This window comes from Poecilia mexicana, unplaced genomic scaffold, assembly GCF_051168715.1.
Source record: "Poecilia mexicana isolate PSO_F unplaced genomic scaffold, ASM5116871v1 scaffold_8, whole genome shotgun sequence".
Classification (NCBI taxonomy): Eukaryota; Metazoa; Chordata; class Actinopteri; order Cyprinodontiformes; family Poeciliidae; genus Poecilia; species Poecilia mexicana.
The window spans coordinates 11,143,026-11,163,967 of record NW_028263377.1 but is presented as its reverse complement, the minus strand read 5'-3'; the positions used below and the strand labels follow the sequence as shown (position 1 = coordinate 11,163,967).

Sequence of the window (20,942 nt, the reverse complement as noted above, 5' to 3'; positions counted from 1 at the left end):
ATTTTGTTTTTATTATGTAGCACACGGCCTTGCTGCTAAAATGTGCTACACAAAAAATCTGATTGATTGATTGATTGATTAGTATTCCACAGAACTTCTTGTAAAATAAATACAGAAAAAGGTGCTTAAAAGCCAACAAAAACAGGTTTTATATACAACAGAAGTGGTTTAAGTCAGGATGTCATGACTACACAAAATACTGGATATACAAAACTGAACTCTCAGCAGGTTTAATCAAACACAGAATTCAAAAGGAACAAACTGGGATGCCGGCATGTCCCAAACTTACATCAGAAAAGCCGACAGATTAGAAAAAAGCTAAAAAAACAAACAAACAAACAAACAAAAACTTAATAACAGAAGGTGCTGCAGGGCAGGGGACCTAACAAAACAAATATCAGAAGAAAGAACAACAGTAACAAAAAAAAAAATAAAAAATATAATTATCCAGCAAGAACAGAATTAAACTTGCAATAGGTTTAAACAGTTGGACATAAATGAGGTGAAACCAATAGAGACTTGCAATGAGGAACCAATTCTGTAAAATAGAACAGGGGATAAAGACGAGGAAATTGAGACAAAGAAGACGGAGACGGGGAACTTTCAGTACCAGATTAATAAGTTAAAACTCTGTGAACCTTGATACTCTTTAGTTATGTGAACTCTATCACACCTCAGCACAACAAGACCTGTTTTTCTATCTTCCTTCCTGTTAATCCCGTAATTGCCAAAATGTTCTAAAGCACTGGCTTGTATAGATTTCTACATGTTAACAATTTTGTAATGTAATCTTTACCACAATACAGTAACTTTCCAGGGCATTTTTGTATTAATCTTCACCTTTTGAAATGTTGGCTGTTTTTTCATTCATTTTCTTGCCTTCCTTTGTGTCAGACCATAACAGTAGATTTAACATTTGTAGGTTGTACATTAAAATTATAACCATCATTGTGGTCATAAAATACAGTTTGCCTTGAGAACTATTGCACAGGACAATAAGAATCCTGGTTTCTTTCAAGCAACATAAAATGAAAAGATCCCTTTCTCAACACTTTTGCAAATTACATGAAAGAATGAAATGACTGATGTTTAAAAATGCCAACAAGACCCTGTTTTAGAGTCTGGAGTCAGGTGATAACTCACAGGCAGGCCTGACATAAATTATGACTGATACCTGCAAAATTGCTACATGCTATGAAACACAATGTGAGTAATAAACCCCAGCAGGACATTTTTTTGGTCATTTTAAAGATTTCTTTTTCTTTTATTTTTTCCAGTTCTGAGGCCTGGATGATGTATGAATTATCTTAGTTGGCAGGGTTCCCATAGCCTCAACGTGCAGTCATGAATGATTCATAAAACACTGAATTCATTCTACGTTGTATTGGACGTTAAAATTCATTTCTCGGAAGCAGATCGTTACACATCCAATTCCTCAAAACAAAACTCATCTGTGAAACTCCTTGACTGGCGCTAATACTTTACCAAAACAATACATGGAAATATGTTGCATACAATAAAGCAAAGGTGTTTAAAAGTTTTTTTTTTTAAAAGACACCCTTTAATCTAATTACATGACCTGTTCATTTTTCTTTTTGTGCCCTGTCTTCGTAATCTGCAGGACATCTGGATCCGTCTTATGCATAACAAGCCTTTCAGGTGTTTACTGTGTTCATCCCCACAGTTCTCGCTCCTGCTTGGCTTTGGGCGAAGGCATTGTGACTTTGTATTTCCGGCCAGAAGCATTTGAATGTAAATGGATTTTGGTGTAAACAAAGAATGAATCAATAGGCTTGATGACACACCGTGAATGAATACAAAGCAGTCGCGACAGAACGTACGACGCGCCAGGAACAACAATAGAACAACATCCTGTGTTGTGTTTCAAAATTTGTTTTTATTGAAAAATCTTGTTTAAACAGAAAGTCAGAGCAGGAAAACCACATTAAAACTGTCACAATGTTTTGGATTGAAAAGGCACCGTGGGTCACGGCTGGAGGAATCGGTTCATTGTTTTCATCATATTCCCAACTCAAAGCTGTACTTCAGCTGAATGCTCAGCTTAGAAGCCTCTCAAAAATATGTAAATAAACTTGGTAAATACAGTAAACCATAAACTGAACCAAAAAAAAGGCGAATTCATGTGCACCACCAAATAAAGTGAGAACAGAATTTAATTTTAATTTTACAGCAAATTTTGGCATGTACTCCATGCAGACTGACATACAGTACATCTGATATTTATTACCTAATAACAGTGTGCAAATTTAACACTTTAAAAAGAAGTACAAGGAAACATCATGAACTTTTCAGAAATAATAGCAAATAATATCAAAAACACTTAGATGTGATTTTCAGGGGTTAAGCACAGCCCACATATGGAGACCTTGGTCCTCAATGCAGCTGTCGCAGGTTCTATTCCCAGCCTTGGCAACCCTCGCTGCATGTCTTCCCCCTTCTCTCATTGCCCACCTTCCTGTTGGTTAACTATCAAATAAAGGCCACTAGAGCCAAAAAAAAATCTTTAAAAAAAAAGATGTGATTTTAAGCATGAACTCAGTTTTTAATCCCTGTTCTCTGGTCTGATGTTTCAGTAACATATTGCGATGACAGGGCAACAGATAAACATCATTAACTTGTGCTTTTACGTTCTTTTACCGGTGTGCCAGTGCTACTTCTCCTGCTCTGAGTCGGCTGCTTGGTCCATTTGTCTCTTAATCCCTTGAAGTTGTATAACCTGCTGAGAGTTAAGTTAAAAGGAGCCCTTGCTTCTTCTGATTCCTGAGCTGCCTGTTCAGACATTTGGTGAGTAGAGGCAAGAGGGTGGGCCTGAGGCTGCAGGCTGGAAAGAGTGTGGAGAGTGGAGGCCTGTTGTTTTGCAGGCTGGATTTGTGGTCGGTCAAACTTTGACCGAATCTGCTCTGCTGGAGGCTGCCGAGTGAGCAGCTGGCTCTGGGAGACCTGCTTCCGCCCGGCTGCAGACCCAGTGGGAGCAGCTTTCATTGGAGAGGGGGATCTGGATTGTGATCTGCGAAGAGGTGGCTTGTAAACAAACTCTTTGACATTACTTTGAAGAGCCCTGCTTTCTGTTTGGCTAAGATCACGGATTCCCGAAGGACGAGGTGCCTGAGCTTGAGAGCCGCTAGGGGACCTCAGTGGTCGCGATGGTGAAGAGCCTCTACTGCCTGGCTGCTGACGCAGCTGAGATTTGGGTGAAGGATTCAAAGGCTGCAGAGACACAGAAGGCATACTTAACCAACAGGTAAAACAGGGCAACAGTTCACTTAATGAAAAGGACAAATGACAGAAAATGTCTACATTGCACTGTAACTTACACTGCTTTGGCATATTATGACCAATGACAAGTGGAGTGAAGAAATCTGATTATCTGTTTGTAATAGTACCTGGTAGTTTTGAGGTATTTAATTCAACAAGTCGGTATTTTCTTTGTGTCAGAGTTGCGTAAGTTTGACAAGGCTAGTAGTTTGAATACAAAGTGAGTTGCAGTTTGTTGAGAATACGACTCGATTAGTCAGTGTGGATTAATAATAATCCGAGATGGCTGCGGCCTTTTGCAGGAAGATAAAGCATCCTAACCACAAAGAAAAAAAAAACTACTGATTGGACTACGGTTAACATTTTGTTAACGTTTCACAGCATACCTTCAAGGTTTTACAGGAGTCGATGACCCAATGAGTCAGGCATATTTAGCAGCAAAAAAGGGGACCAACACTTGATCAGACAGGTGATCTGATCACTGTATTTTCACATCTACTTACAATACCACAACAAAGCTATCAATGCTCTAGAAATCCACTTTCTAATTTGTTAGCAGCGTTACAATGACTTTGATCGACGTCTATTGGGGATTTAGTTGGTATGAAACATCTATGTTCTCTCTAAAGAAACAAATGATCTAATAAGAAAATGTGACATTCATGACTTCCATACCTTCTGTCCTGTTGTCTCCCTTGTAGATTGCCTCTGTCTTATCTCCGTATTGCCGTGGGTTAGTGCAGCCTGGTTCGTTGGCTTGTCCTTGCTGGAAAGGGTTTTATTTCCCTCAGATAAAATCCTTTCCGGTTTAAGTTCACCAGTGGACAACCGCTTTGTTTCTTTCTTCACTGATTCTCCGTCTGTCGTGGCTCCTTCAACCTGTCCCCCAGAGGCCTTACTGAGTTTTAAGGCCATTTCTTTTAAATCACTCTCCTTTTTCAAAAATCTAGGCATTCGATTTAACTCCTTACTGTCTGTCCCCTCTGTGCTCTGGTGTACTCGCTCCTTCTTTTTCTCTGTGTTGCTACTGCTTACCTCGATTTTAGCACCTTCTTTGCTATTTCTTCTATTAGTGATCTTTGACTCTCTGTTTTGGCCTTTTGTCCCAAGCACAGATATAGGGGGCTCTCTAGAAGTCCAAGATAAAATACTGGATTCACTGGAAGAAGTACTATGACTTGAACTGGTTAATGTAGAAGAACTAGAACTATTATCCAAGTCAGCAGAACTAGTGCCAACATTTCTTGAAAAACGACAATCTGAGTTAGTTGGGCTGCTATTCTTTCCTGTCCCATGGCTGCGACTCCCACTTGTGTCAAGAACAGGTTCATGTGAAGGAGATTCACTACATTCAAAGTACTCTTCAGAGGTAGTGGAGTCCTCTCTTGGTGATAAGTAATCATCACTGATATCAGTTGTAGGCGTTTGCAGGTCTGGCGAGGTTGTTCGTGAATCTGTGGTAGGTAGATTTGGAGGAGACACTTTTGGAGCTGAACTTTGTACATCAGCTGTGGGCAACTGTGATTTTTGTTTGTTGGTTTGCAAACTCAAATCCATTGCTTGCACATTGGAAAAGGGTAAATGAAGGGTTTTTCTGGAGAAGTATGCAGGTACTTGTGTTATGCAAGCTTGTTCTTGAAAGGTGTTGTGCATGTGTTGTTTTACTGAGCTTAATGTGACGTCTGTGCCGTCTACTGATGGGACTTGTGCTTGTTTACCAGGCTGACTCAGTATATTTGCAGCACTGTTTATACTGCCATCATGGTTTTCTTTGAGTATGTAAGTGTTGTGTGATATATCATCTAATGTAAAGTTACTATATGATATTATCTGAGGTTCATGGCATCTTGCAAGGTATGTTTGAGTATTTGTCGCTTTGGCACATTCCAAGTTCGTCAGGGTTTTATCAGAAGTGCTGTTACTTGTGGCTATACAGTCTCTGTATGTCTTTGAATCAACACTTTTAGGGACTAGTTCATTAACATTCACTATGGCTGTGTTTGATGAATCTTTTGCTGAAACATCTGACTTTTTTTCAAGTTGGGTTTCAGTAACAGACTGCACTTCTGCTCTGTCATTGCGTTTTCTATCAGTTTCCTTACCCTTTGTCTTTTGGGAAGTGACGGTCTGTGTTTCCTGTTTGGTATCTTCAGGAATGTTTGTGTTCTCTGTTTGTTTTGGATACTTTGTTTTGCTGACACTGTTTCTTAGCAAATCTGGGCCACTCTCAAGATTTTTTACTGGAGATGTTTGCACCAAACTTGTTAAAGCGGAAGCATCTGTAACAATTTGTGGCCCTAAACTGGTCTTAGACCTCTTGTCCACAGAGATCCCTGGAGTTGTTTCAGTATTGTCACTGACTCTGTTTTGTTTAAATAGTTGGTCAGAACAAGGCTTAGAGTCTGGAGCCACAGAACTTGTAAACGAAGGTGCAGAGGATGGGAGTAAAGGTAATTCTGGAAAAGAAGACGTGGGGGGAGGATTGGTTGAAACTGAGCTAATACAGGGAGTTGAGTTACAAGAACTTGTAGCTGTGCTTGAAGCCACTGCAGTAATCTTCACAAGATTGTTTTTGGAAAGTGAACTTTCAGATTGTGTGGGAAAAGCAGAAGAAGTTGCAATGTACCCTGGACTGTCAGGGTTTTGGGGGTTATGAGTCTCTTGAGAGGAGACTTTTAGTTGTGTATCAGCAGCACTACTGTGTGACTCTTTATTTGACGCATTTTGGGAAGTGATGATCTGTGTTTCCTGTTTGGTATCTTCAGGAATGTTTGTGTTCCCTGTTTGTTTTGGATACTTTGTTTTGCTGACACTGTTTCTTAGCAAATCTGGGCCACTCTCAAGATTTTTTACTGGAGATGTTTGCACCAAACTTGTTAAAGCGGAAGCATCGGTAACAATTTGTGGCCCTAAACTGGTCTTAGACCTCTTGTCCACAGAGATCCCTGGAGTTGTCTCAGTATTGTCACTGACTCTGTCTTGTTTAAATAGTTGGTCAGAACAAGGCTTAGAGTCTTGAGCCACAGAACTTGTAAAAGAAGGTGCAGAGGATGGGAGTAAAGGTAATTCTGGAAAAGAAGACGTGGAGGGAGGATTGGTTGAAAGTGAGCTAATACAGGGAGTTGAGTTACAAGAACTTGTAGCTGTGCTTGAAGCCACTGCAGTAATCTTCACAAGATTGTTTTTGGAAAGTGAACTTTCAGATTGTGTGGGAAAAGCAGAAGAAGTTTCAATGTACCCTGGACTGTCAGGGTTTTGGGGGTTATGAGTCTCTTGAGAGGAGATTTTTAGTTGTGTATCAGCAGCACTACTGTGTGACTCTTTATTTGACGCATTTTGGGAAGTGATGATCTGTGTTTCCTGTTTGGTATCTTCAGGAATGTTTGTGTTCTCTGTTTGTTTTGGATGTCCTGTTTTGCTGACACCGTTTCTTCGCAAATCTGGGCCACTCTCAAGATTTTTTACTGGAGATGTTTGCACCAAACTTGTTAAAGTGGAACCATCGGTAATAATTTGTGGCCCTAACCTGGTTTTAGACTTCTCAACAACAACAATATCTAGATTTGTCTCAGTACTGCTATTGACGCTATCTTGTTTATGTAGTTGGTCAGAACAAGGCTTAGAGTTTGGAGTAACAGAACTTGTAAAAGAAGATGCAGAGGACGGGTGTAAAGGTAATTTTGGAAAAGAAGACGTGGGTGGAGGAAGGGTCAAAGGTAAGCTAGTAGAGGGAGTCGAATTACAAGAACTTGTAGCAGTGGTAGAAGCCACTGTAGTAATATTCACAAGATTATTTTTGGAAAGTGAACTTTCACATTGCTTGGGACAAGCAGAAGAAGTTGCAATGTGCCCTGGACTGTCAGTGTTCTGGAGGTCACAAGTCTCTTCAGAGGAGATTTTAAGTTGTGTATTAGCAGCACTACTGTGTGACTCTTGATGTGATGCTACATTATTTTCTTCTGTATTTAACTGAGTTTGATTGTGCAATTGAGATTTTTGTGCATTGTTTGACTTCAGGGTGTTTGTTGGATCCACCAAAGTACTTTGTGTTTGTGAGACAGTCGCAATTTCAGGTTCTTTTACACATTTAGATTCTTTGAGGGACTCTGACAAAGAACTGGTTGTGGAGGTAATTTGGGCTTTGTGTGAAGGTTGTTCATTTTTAGGTGTGAGTGCTTTGTTGCTAGATTGTGGTAGTGCTTGTGAAATAAAAGAAACAGGACCTGAATCTGAATCTGAACACGGTTTTTTCTCCATTTGGAGAATTTGAGTTTCGCTTTTGTCAAAATTTAACTTTTGCCTGTGCAAGGGTGAGTTTTTTTCAGGTGCCATTTCTTCATTGTTATTGTCAATACTTTTCTTTTCTGGTTTTGCTTTATCCACCAACAAACCATCAGTCTTGGGTTCACTTTGTGCATTTCGATTTCTGGGCTTTGCAACCTCGGGCAAAGTTTCCTGTGGCTTGCTGATTGGACTGCTAAATTTGATTGCTTGGCTGATTTCAAACATCTCAGAACGTTGCAGATGAACTTGGGTTGGTTTTTTAGAGTCCCGGATATTAATGAACCCTATCACATCGCTTGGTGGATCAGGTTCTGGCCAGGTGGGCAGATATGAGAGTAAGCATGCTTTCTCTAGACCTAAAAGTCCAGGATGGATAGGAGGAGCATCCTGTGGCGGATCTTCACGTGTTCTCTTCTGCTTCTTCTTACTCTTTGGTTCCTCTGAAACTTCAGACTGTTTAGGGCTATCATTGCTATTTGAGCTCACGGGGCTAGGGCTACTTAAAGCAACAAGGGCATATTTGGGGTTGTATAGTTTTCTAGCAACAGCAGCAGGAGGAGGAGCCACAGATAAAACCTGATGTCGAGTGTCTGGTTCAGGCTCAGGATCTGTGGTGACTTGGCGGAGGTCAACAAAACTAGAAGTAACATACAGGTAGCGAAACACTTGGTCAAAAGCATCCACAGCCTGGCCCGTGGTAACAGTGATGAGATTTCTATCCAGTCGTGAGGACATCCATGTGAAACTAAACAAAAAATAATAATAAGGAAGGATCATTAATATGAGCAGACAGGTTATTTAAACAGGTTTGTTTATTTTGAGTTTTTACCTCAGCAAATTTGGAATGCAAAATGTTACGACTACAGACTTAAATTTAATATATATTTACATAAATTGTACAAAAACATATAACCTTTTTTACCACTGTAAACCAGACAAAACTTTTCCTATTTATTCATTCCTAAAAAGTAGCTTACAATGTCATGTACACAGGAAATGTTTAGTCTGATTTATTGTCAAGCAGTGAGAGAATAAGGTTGTCCCTTTTCATATAATGTGTTTTAAAAATCTTGTTTCAACAAAATAGAGAAAAAAAAATCTATCAATGGGGTGTTTGCTAATAATCAGTAGAAGCTATAGTAGTAAAATATTTTATGGCTAAAAACGCAAAATTACATTATGTGTCATTAATTGTGGTTGTTTACCTTCTAACTAACCTGAGATGCACACTTTAACCTGTTGTTCACAGGTTGTCATTCACAATGACAGGGGTGTCAAACTCCAGTCCTCAAGGGCTGCTGTCCTGCAGTGTTTAGATGTGCCATAGGTAAAAAACAGTGGAATGAAATGGCTTAATTACCTCCTCCCTGTGTAGATCGGTTCTCCTGATCCTTGCTAATGACCTAATTATTCTTTTCAGGTGTGGTGCAGCAGAGGCACATCTAAAAGTTGCAGGACAGAGGCCCTTGAGGACTGGAGTTTGACACCTCTGTCACGAGAGGACCCAAATTTGGGTCCTCTCGTGAATAACAGGTTAATAGCAGTAACAAAATTGCTTATCGCATGGACCAAAGTTATTTCTTGTGCATCAATTAAGTAATTTAGCCTAAAATTAACAAAATGCATTATTTATTCCAATCACCCCATCCTGGAACCCTAAAATCCATCCAGAATAAACATGTAATCATACATACTGTACACTGACCTGTACGACCCAGACACAGCTTTATCTCCATCAATGAACATAAACCTGTGTCCAAGTTGCCCCTTGACCCTGGTGCAGTACCGAGAGTAAAACTCTGCGCCTTCTGTGCAGCGTACACGAAGATGCTGAAACGCAAACAGACATTTCTATTAGGACCGAGTTTATACTTTCAATAATAAAAGTATTTATTACCTCTAAACATTTTCTCTTTTTGCACATTAAATCCATAAACTTCAGTATATTTCATTGGGATTTTAGGAGGGGAAAAAAACAGCACAAGGCAAAGAAAAATGATACTCAAAAGTGTGTTGTGCACTTGCATTTTATCCATTCTTCTTTTCAAAAATTTCAATTCTAATTTCATCTAAATTATGACACTAGTGACCTTGCCCAATATTTATTTGTTGTAATCTGTGTTATTGTTATGAAAGCTCATAAAAAAAACTATTTGTGTTCAGTGTCTTCCAGAAAGATTGCGTACTAAAATACTGCAGCAAAAACATCGTGCAACCACATACTTGTAGTAGTGGAAAGATACTTGTATAGCTTGTTTAAAGGGCCGAGAAACATGTTTTCCTTCACTTGATTGCACCTTTAACTTTCCATTCCTGTTCTCTTTGTTCTCGTGGTAAACACATTAGCTGTGTCAACATAGCCTAATACATTCTCTTATTTTCTCTTACTGGATATGCAGATTATTGTTTTTGCAAAATCCGTCTCTGGACTTGTAATCTCCATTATTTTACAAACACTGCTGGACAACTAACAATTCTGAAGAGTCTCAGATTTTCTTTTTGCCTGCTGAGGTGTAACATTCTTCTTCTTTCTCTCACTCGCATGTGAACTCGTCTGCTCCTCCACCCTTCCTGTTTATCCGGCCCTCCACCAACTCCAGCTCATTGCCTACAGCTTGCAGCAAAATCTCAATCTGTCACACTTGTCTTCCTCCTTCCTGCCAGCCACCTTCTTCTCATTCAGGCGCCCAGTCGCAGCTTTCCTGCAGACTTGTCACTTGTGCAGATTTGGCATTAGCTCCTCTTTAATGTTCTACAGCTGCCCCACATACACACTTCCCAAGCTGTCAGCGGAAGCTGCAGGGGTGCCAGTGTGTATACACCACCATTAATATCATTAAAGGTTATACCATTTTCTTTGACGTACCAGGTTCTGCTCCGGCTACTGCTCCCCAATAATTCAAGGCACCACTATGCTGGGTGACAGGGAAAGCTAAAGCTCCAGTGCCCTCCAGGCAGAACCCAACAGAAATGAAGGACATGACTCAGCAATAAATATTTGTCTGCTTCCCCACATGCCGTTAAAACACAGATTGCATTTCCTTGAAGCACTGTGTGAACCATGTAAGGTCTTTGTGTTATTACTGTGATACTATAGTTCAGTTTTCCAGCATAGATTAGCAGCTATGAGAGGAAAACACTACAACATCTTAAAGGGTCTACTTTCCTGGCGACCTCCTTTTTAAATCATAATTTAACGTGATTTCTTTTAAGAGCGAGGTTAATTTTCACAAGCTGCACCTATTTCTGATTATCGCATGCCCTGTAGTATCAACAAATCCCTTACATGAGGTAGGTTGAAACATTTAAAAAAGTAACTACTCATTCCCTGGACATTTTCAGAGGGACGAGGAGCAACGTCAATGGCATCTATTAGTCTGGAAGAAGGTCAAAGCCATTTTCACGTCTTTATGACTCTAGCAAACCGCAGTCACATGGGAAGTCGCACAAGATCCAACAACAACACCTGAAGCAGTTGCCACAATTAAGCACAGTAGTCATGATTCAGCATCCAACATCGGGCAACAATCCATTAGTAAATAAAATTCTTAATAAAAAAAAAAAAGAATTTTGTGTTTACTGCAGGGATCTATGTCTGATAAAACATGTTTGATGATCTGAAAAACCCCATGCAAGACACTTTGCATAATCCTTCAATAGGCACAAATTTAAATGTTGAATAATATATTAATGCTTGAGTGTAGATTTTTTTTCTATTTATTAGAATAATCAATTGCTTAGAAAATCCATGAATGCAAAGGCAGCCTCAGTCATGAGATAGTTTTATGTCTTGAATAATAGGCTGTTGACAGTTTCAGGCTACCTGAGTCTAAAGAATGTGAATCTTAGAGAAAAAAAACAATTCAATCTTTTCTTTTTATTGTCTTTCTAATGTGACACTTCTCTTGTTTCTACCCCAGTCTTCTTGTGACTGGTTGATAAGCCACAGGCCAGTCAATTACTCCTCTCCCAAAATTACATGCTGAAGAAAGGAGTCCAGGTTGAGTCGGTAAGAAGGAACGAGCCGAATCATCAGCAACCCTTCTGACTAAGACATGAGAGACTCTCCGATTCATCTATCATGAACATGATAACTTTCTTTAAGAGCTTTTCAGCACATCCCAGTTCAGAGTCCAAAGTGGGGAATCACCCCACCCCATGTCAGAAAGACATTTGCCAAATCAACAGTCTGTCAGTCAGTTTAATCTTCACCCGTTTGTGCCAAGATATCGTTGACAGTCAGGCCTGTAGAAATCCAGTCTGACCTGTGAGCAAAACAACAGCCTAACACTAAAAAAAGAATAAGGGACCTCGTTCTTTTTTTAGTGTTGCTTCAGGTACGGAAAGGTAGTTGATCTAGACTGAGTTGAATCCATCCTTTATTTTCCTTTTCTCTAGAGATGAGAGTTAAATTAGGGTATAAATTGCCTTATCTGGTGCTCCTAAGTTGACAATAAATGTTTAGTAAATAATTTTTTATGAGCTTAGATAATATTTTTGAAGGTTCAATTCCCCGTTGACAAAAACATTGTCCATTTAGTCGCAGCACATAGAGTTAAAATTGAAATTTCAATCAACTCTTGATCAGGTTTATTACCAATTACCACTTATTTTCTCTATAGCCAATTTTCAAAGTGTTCCTGTAGGGAAACCTCTTCTTCTTTTAAGTCATTTACGTTGCTCAGTGGATAGGAGAGTGTTTTATCCTCCCGAATGATTTTGAGATGAGACTGATAGTCATGAGACTGATAGCAAACCGGAGTTTGCTATCTCATTCAATGGTTTTATAACCGTTGAATATTTCAACGCTGCTTTATTGAGCCACACTTAAAAGGAGTGCCGCTTTACGACTGCAAATGACGGAAGTATGGAAGACATTTTGACCAGAGCTGTAAAAACAGCGCCTGTCAAACCATGGTAAGACGCCGACTATCTTTTCCCTAAAACAGAGACATCTCGCTGTCTAGTTCCTGACTAATTTTAAAAAGTAGGGCAACTTCAGGCTAAAAGTGCACGGTGCAGATGTATTACTAAGGGCAAGACTAGCACTTGGCATCTCACACTAAAGAAGAAAGGCAGAGCTGAGACAACCTGGAGAGAAACAGCAGACAGCAAAATGCTCCTCATTTTCATACGAAGGGAAACGCAACAATGATGAAACGGACAGAAATCTTGCTCAACCAAAACGTCCGCATTCACTTATCACATTATGAGCAATGCAAACAGAAGTTCACGTTCATAAACTAGAAACTCTCAAATGACACAGTGGCATTTTATGCTGTTTTGTTTGCAAGTTGCACCCAGATGGCACTGAGAGTCTGTTAAGCTGTTACACGCTGCATGAATCACCTCAGCTGACAACCGTCATCTGGCAAGGAAAGAGTTTGCACATTCATGACTTGTTTATGCGTATTTAAAAATCTACTGTGCAGTGCAAAAACTCCCACCCATAAGGTGTTTGTGATATTTTCATTAAAATCTATTCTGCTGAGATGGCGGACAGAAAATATTAGAAAACCACCACTAAGACAGAAGCAAGATTCTTGTCAGGTAAATAAGTTTAAGCACTTTAAAAAAAAAAAAAAAACTGATTGAAAAAGAAATGCAAGGGACACTTTTACATTGTACTGATAAAGGATATAGTATCTCCAACTTGTCTTGTCAAAACAATTCAACTTAGTAACGATTTTTGATCAAATACGTCACCCTAATCTCGCTTTGGAAATATTAAGTCCATGTTTTCAGTGGAAAATCAAATCAAATCCCATTAAGCAATTGTTTTTTTACTGAACAACTGGTGTCCCACTTATTGCAGAGAGGGGTCTGTTACCATTCCTTTGGTGAAGTCTCTTCAGATTACCAAGAGTCCCTTTTCCTCTATCATGTTGCCATTAACTCTATGTGGTTTTGGGGATACATTTACTGAAAGACCCAGTGACACAATGTCTATTTTCTGTCAAAGGTCATTAGATTTCTTGGCTAAGGTTCTTATAGAAAGCATGTGTTTTTAGAAAAATGTTTGAATGTTTTACATACAAATTGCAAATAGGAGTGGCACCAGTGATTTTGTTGAAAACAACATAAAACAATTATTTCTTGATGAGGAATTATTTTCCCCAATGAGTAATTGCATTCATATTAAAGCTTGGAATTTTCATTATTTTTAGTGTGAGATTGTCCTACTGCAATAATAATAATAATAATAATAATAATAATAATAATAATAATAATAATAATAAAAACAAATTTATTTTAAGGGTTTTAGAACATCCATACCAGGGGAGTCAGTCAATGTGAAGGGTGGAATTGACCTCGGCTTACAATTAATTTCAGTCACAGTTATTTAAGTTGACATGTCTCCATGTTACCAAAACAATCTTTCTGCTTTATGACAATGAATTACATTTAATAACATCCAACATAGACACACCCTCTTGTTCAGTGCCAACCGAGTGATCCAAAGCATTTTATTTGAGCGTGTTTGTGATTCAGTGTGAAAGAGAAACCAACGGCAACACAGAAATCTTTTTTTTTATTATATGTAACACTTGATAGTCATTTTGTAAAAAGTTATGAGAGTGCCAAACCAAACTGGCACACCTACCCTTGTTATATAAAGTACTAATTTGCTAATTTACAGCTAATTTATTCCAACACGGACATTTCTGTGATGTTTTTTTTTGATACTGTCTTTGAGGTGGGAAATAGCAGCTTACCTTCAGGTGCCCGGCATGCATGTTGGCCCTCTGACACATCGAGAGGAAATGAGGTAGCATTGTGCGTTCCAGCAGGATGTAAACAGACACCTTCCTTTTAAACCCGGCATCTAACAGATCTCTGAAGATGTCGACGTCGGTGAAGACATCCATCACCACGGCTATCACCTGGAAAAGGAAACATAAGTGTGTGCGCGACTTTTGTATCCCCCTGGGTAATCTTAAATAATGTGCACCACCTGTTCAAGCTTTAAAATATGCATATTAATGCACACATGGTGGTGTTCTTAGATTTTAGCAGGTTTGATGCCTTAGACTTTGCACGTCTTAATACATCTCACACAAAATAATTCAAATTGCTGCAGTTGAGACGCAATTCAAATAAGGGCAAATCATCCAATTGTCCATTGAGAAAGCATTTCAATAATCTGAGAATGTTTCATTCAAATTTTTTTTTTTTTTCTAGAGAACAGCTGCTGTGGACTAAAACAAGTCATAAACTGTGAGGCCTCGGATGAGTCAGTTGCATAAGCTGACTCATGCACATGCACCCTATCAGTACACTGCACATGCTCATGCAAATATTCGCGTTAATGTTGCAGGGATGGCTTCAGTGTGAAGTACTTCTTTGATAAAGCACCATAATCACGTTGCACTTCACTCTCTACTGACACTTGCTCTGCAGTGGACTATGGACTCTGGTCCTCACATGACGTATACAGTTAGTCAGTTTTAATTTTGCTGAGTTTTGTTTTTAAAATTGGGAACCTAGTTACCTGACAGTCATTTTTAGGGCTGAGAACTCAAACGTATGTGAGAGTTTCCCACAGTAAAGCCAAACAGCATGGTTTGGTTTACTAATATGTACACATTAGGGACACACTGGATATTCTGGTCATGGTTTTTCAGAGGTTTTAAAACAACTATTCTGAAAAAAAAAAGGCAATGCTTTCCTTAGAGATTGAAACAGCATTTAAGAAAACTAAATTTCACCATTTCAAACATATGAGAGAATGTATTATAAGCTACAATATGTGGATTAGAACATATGCAACCAAATAAGGGAAATGTTCCTAATAGTTATCTAAGATCTTTCTATTGGTACAAGAAATGTCAATTTCTGTTCACAAATAGAGTAAAGGGCCAAGTTGTACCCTAAAAATCACACACAATAATCACCATCATTAGTTGTGTTCAGTGATATTTTCTAATAAATGGACAAGCAATTGGGTAAAACAAAACTTAATTGTTTCGTTTTGTAGTGCTCCTCTAGCCATGCCGCCCCGGGCAAAGAACCACATACCTCGCAAAATAAATAAATAAAAAAAATACTGCTATACAGAGCAGAACAGCAAAAAATATGGTATTCTATGAGATAAAAGAAAAACTAAATATTCATTTTAACATGTGCTCATTTTTATTTGTATTAAATTGTTTTGCTCTTTTGTCAAATAATAGAGATGATACAGAAAATATGATACTGAAGTAAACTGCAAACACCTACCTTCTGCGCCTGTGCAATCATTTTTCTGACCACTTCTTTGATGTGGGCCTGACCCTCCATCGGGGGCTGCGTGTACACTGTCGTGCGTGTCACCCCTCTGTACGACTCGCTGTCAGGCCAGCCCAGGTCCATTTGCGGGATAGAGGTGTCCGAAACATCCGGCCAGTACTGCAAAGACAGCGGCTCCGGCTCGTCCTCTCCCTCCCCTGAGAAAAGCTCCGTGTCCGGGTCAAAGGGCTCAAGAGCGGCGGTCAGTGTCTCCTGCTCCAGGTCGGAGAGGAAACCCCGCAGGCCGCGAGCCTCCAGGTACTTCGCGAACGCCTCGCGACCATCCCGGAGGAGCGCTTCAAGCGCGAGACGCTGCTCCTCACAGTAGAAGAACTCCGGTTTGGACTCGTGGATCCGCGGGTTTACGTTGCTATCATCCAGGCACTGGATCTGGGATAGAGCCATTTCTTTGAGCTGAAAATATCTACCAGGTTATGACACAGCTATGGACACTTTAAAAGTCCGCAGTTCTTCCAGTCTTTTTTCAGACTTTTGGCAAAACAAATATCGTCATTCTCAGCATATTTGACATTTAGGGCTTAGACCATGTCAGAATATACAGACCAAGTCGCTCCTCAATTCCAGTGGTGCGTTTTAAAATTCGGCCATTGCTGGTATGAAAAGGAGAAGTCACCCAGCAGATAGTGAGAGTGACATGCCTCTGGCTGCACCGCCTTACGGGACAGGTGCCACACCAACAGGTAAAAAAAAAAGCACCCACCCACGCGTGACGTGATAGACTTTCCAAGCAGCAGCTTGTTTCATGAACTTTGAATGGCATAAAAATGATGGATGGAGATATGCCGCCCTTATTCTTAGTCTCATTAAATCATTAGCCGCCAGCACATCTTAGAATGTGTTGTTATACTTGTTCTGTCTTGTTTTTTTAAATTTATTTTGCAGGCAGATATTTGCACCAACCAGTTTTTAATTACTAAAATGAAGAAGACAATTAAACTTTTTTTGGACAGAGCACAATAATAATTATAGTCATAACAGCCCTGTGGATTTTTTTTTTCATAAACACAATAACATCTCATAACCCTACATAATCTTTAAACCCTATTAGTTTGATAACTTGTTGTAACAGCATTCACTGGCCTCATTTTGCATTAAAACAACCCAGTCTCCACAAATATGGCAATTAAGTTAATAGCGGTTTCATTTACGCAACTCCTCTCTGCAAAGCACAAAGTACATGTTTTTGAAAATACATCTGTCAAAACAAATACATCACGTATGGATTTTTGTTTAATATTCTAACAGATTTCACCTCAAATAACTGTTTTTAGGTAACACAGTCCAGCATGATTTTTTGTTTTACCTCACTGTTTAATAAAAAAGGGGTCAACAGGATGTTTCAGGAGTGTCACTTTGGCAGCTCTAGACCTCACTGCAATGTCCAGTGATAAGTTGTGCACATATTTTTTTTTTTAGCAGACTTTAAGTGCACTTGTGTAAGTTAAGTCATATGGCTGTGATGACAGGAAACTTTATTGCATGCAACAACAACAAAAAACTATCCTTTCAAGTTTTTGAAACTGAAAAAGCAGCCATCCTATTTCCCTGGAGCTCATTAGAACTGGTGGAGAGGAAAAAAAGCTAAACTTTTATTATTATTATTATTATTATTATTATTATTATTATTTTTTTTTTTTTTTTACATATTTTGCACTCTAGAAGCACATTTTCCAAAGTTTTAATGTCTCATTGTATTCATATTTGAGTCATGTTCATATTTGAATTCATTCTTTTTGACTTTTTTTTTGCTTCATTCACTGCCGAAATTGGACATCTGTGACCTTTTCAACTCTTTCAGGCTCTTTCCCCACTTATGATAGACTTTTGGAGAACACTTCAGACAGTCTGCTCATGTCTATGGCATAGTGGGCTGACACAGTGTCAGTGCAGGGGACTCCTCTGTAGAAACTTTGTGTCTTTGGGGGGAAAAATGTTCAAATTGGCTTCAGGCTATGACATCGTGCCATGCTTCCTTAAAGTGCTCTGGGAGCGACATATATTCATGGAATGTGATTTGATATGACAATCTGCTGCACAGACTCTATTTCAGAATTGATGCAGAACATCTGCTACCATTTTGCAGATTGTTCGTTGACTTCGTGATGAGGAGCATCTGAGAAACCTTCATAGCGAACTCAACTTCAAGATTTGGCAAAAGCTACAGTTTTGCCTTTTGCCAACATGAAAATAGTTTTTGGTAAGAAAAAAAAGGCGATATCTAAAAAAGTTTTGCATGTTATCTTATTTCCGTCCTCTATTGTGGTCATTTCTCAACTTGGCAAGCAAATATTTCTCACCTGCACAAGAGGTTCAGACCATCCATCCATTTTTTTTGCACCCTTGTCCCTCAGTGGGGTCGGGAGGGGTGCTGGTGCCTATCTCCAGCTATCGTTCTGGGCGAGAGGCGGGGTACACCCTGGACAGGTCGCCAGTCTGTCGCAGGGCAACACAGAGACAAACAACCAAGCACACTCACACCTAGGGGCAATTTGGAGAGGCCAATTAACCTGACATGTTTTTGGATTGTGGGAGGAAACCAGAGTACCCGGAGAAAACCCACACATCCACAGGAAGAACATGCAAACTCCATGCAGAAAGACCAGGGCCGGGAATCAAACCCAGAACCTTCTTGCTGCAAGGCAACAGCTCTACCAACTGCACCACTGTGCAGCCAGGTCTGGACCAATGGAGGAAACAAACTCTGATAGCGGACCAAAAGTAGCAGGTGAGAACACACACATCCCTTGTTCTGGAAATAGCATTCACACAAAAGACTATCACGTCTTTAAGACTAGAGTGGCTTAAAATGGTAGAAGTCCAGGTTAGTCTTTGCACCCCTTTGCTTCAGTCTCACAGTGGGAGATGAGGTACTGGTTCATCAACTTTTTTTGTAGAAGAAATCACTTCTGCAATGACTCAGTAAGGTTGTCATGTGTTGTGTATTTAGTGCCACCATTTGAATATGAGCTCTGTCATTTGAAATGTCAGTGTACACAGAGTGTGTGTCACGAGAATTTGGGTGGTAAACCTCGACATGCAGGGGGCAGACAGGAAGGTGTGAATTTGACGCTTCTGTCCTATTTAAATTGTTTTTTTGTTTTTTTTTTCTGAACAAAAGAAGCTTTTTTTGTTGTTAAAAATCTAAATAATTCAAAACAAATATAAAAGATAAAAACACATTGTCTATTTATTATGTGCCTCCTCTTGCCTTGACTTAAGTATTTCATAACTTTAGGTGAAATTAAAAAAAACATCTTGTTGAAGATTTTCTCATACACTGATAACAAGCTAAATCCATCAAAAAACAATCCAGTCTAGCATATTTTTTGGCCTTAAAAGCCAAAGCTGTACTAGAATCTCAGTGTGTCAAAGTGCTTCTTGACAGAGCTGATCTATAAAATTAATATTTTTCTTTACTGGGGATTATTCAGCTGGAGGCCAGTTTGCATTATAAACTGGTTCAGTTTGTTTTTTCAATCTAGCACCCTAGAATAGCAGTGATGTCGCACCTCACACACCTTCCTTCGCCGTCTGCTTTCTAAAACTTTCTTTGCTGATGATTTTCTTCGCGTTTCTGACACTCTGCTTCCTCATTGTAGGCCATCTTTTGGTTTTTCTCTTCTAGCCATACCCCAGATTTTTCTGTGTGTCATTTTTCTCTTCACAATCAGAGCCTGTTTGTCTCTGCCTCATCAAAGTTACTTTTCCCCAATGCATTTTGCTTTGTGACAGTGAAATTTAGAGCTTTTACAGTGTATGAGGCAGATATCCATTGCCACACAGAGACTTCAAAGTGGCTCAGCAGCTTCCAAAAGTATCAGAGGAAGATTACAGCCGTTCTATTTGTGGTACACCTTTAACTCCTTTGTTCTCCTACGCTCTCCTCTAGAACGGTGTTAGTTTATTGACTACCTGTCACAGGAGAGCCAGAGGTGACTCTTTGAAGAGGAGGGGGGAAAAATCTGGTTTGACAAGAACAACACAAGGAGAAAAGAGCGTTAAAAGGAGAGCAAAATTCAAGCGATTCAGTCTCTGGGAATTACAGACTGCAACCCTGCTGCCAGCTTCAATTCAAGCAGAGATAAATTGTCGCTCATGCACTGTCAGAGAACTCTGTAGATAAAGTTTGACCTGATAATATGTCGATAACACGAGGGGACTGGAGTGAGCTCTCCTCTGACTCATCATCAAATACAGAAGACGAGTTTATTGACAAGTCAGACTTTTTTTATTCATATGCTTTGAAATCGACTGCTGGTCTGTTCACTGCAGATATGTGGCACGAATACTGAAATTATAAATTACTTTTGACCAGCGATTACATCTAGAAATGGAAGACCATCAAAAATCGCTGGAGAGAAAGGAACCTAGGCCAGTAAATTTTAAATAGTGCTTGTGAATGACTTTAGTGATTAACGCATTAGGAATATAACCCGTCTTCAATTTCATTCCTCTCCGCTGACCTGTCAGTAATTTCTTCATCACTTCTAATTGTCCAAGCACTAATTGTCTGACAAGCTCTCTAAGCAGTTAGTTGCCCACCATGAACATGTTTGGCACAGATTCAATGAGTTGTTTACTTGCTCTGAATACCAAATATCACACAGTTAAAGACAACGCACAAAATAAACTACCCTATTGTATCCACTCCATAATTTCCAATATGGTCGAAAATGCAAGAGTAGATATTTAAGTTATGAGGCACATTGATGAAAGCATGGTCCACCTTTGCAACTTTAGTGATTAAGATGATCGATGCTTATGCTGGTGGTGAATGGATGGGGTTTCTCAGAATCTGATTAAATGTTTGCCCTTATTACCTTGCTTGGAACGTATGAGTGAAAAGTACTAAAGCCACTTAAATGAAATAACCTAATACTGTTTACACCAATGTGGAGGGCAGTGTTTAGAAATCATTTAAAATGGTAATTAAGGGTACGTTCTTCCTAGATGCATTAAAAAAAAAAAACAGCTGTTGGCACAAAAGGTTTATTATCGTCATCATCCTCTGAAGTCACAGTAAAAAAGAAAGTACACCTCCAGTTAGTGCCAGAGTCTTAATAATGTAAATAAGATCTTCATCTCTACCAGGT

The 20,942-nt window shown here is 39.3% G+C and overlaps 1 protein-coding gene across 1 annotated transcript; it reads right to left on the bottom strand.

Annotated features, from left to right (window-relative positions):
* Positions 1–1,877: 1,877 nt before the first annotated feature.
* Positions 1,878–20,696, bottom strand: LOC106914540 (uncharacterized). Its single transcript, XM_088008245.1, has 5 exons — positions 15,781–20,696; positions 14,277–14,444; positions 9,266–9,390; positions 3,952–8,305; positions 1,878–3,228 (listed from the first exon to the last, which is right to left on the bottom strand). Exons 1-5 carry the CDS (start codon positions 16,231–16,233, stop codon positions 2,632–2,634), a joined length of 5,697 nt encoding a protein of 1,898 aa, XP_087864371.1. The 5' UTR covers positions 16,234–20,696; the 3' UTR covers positions 1,878–2,631.
* Positions 20,697–20,942: the final 246 nt, after the last annotated feature.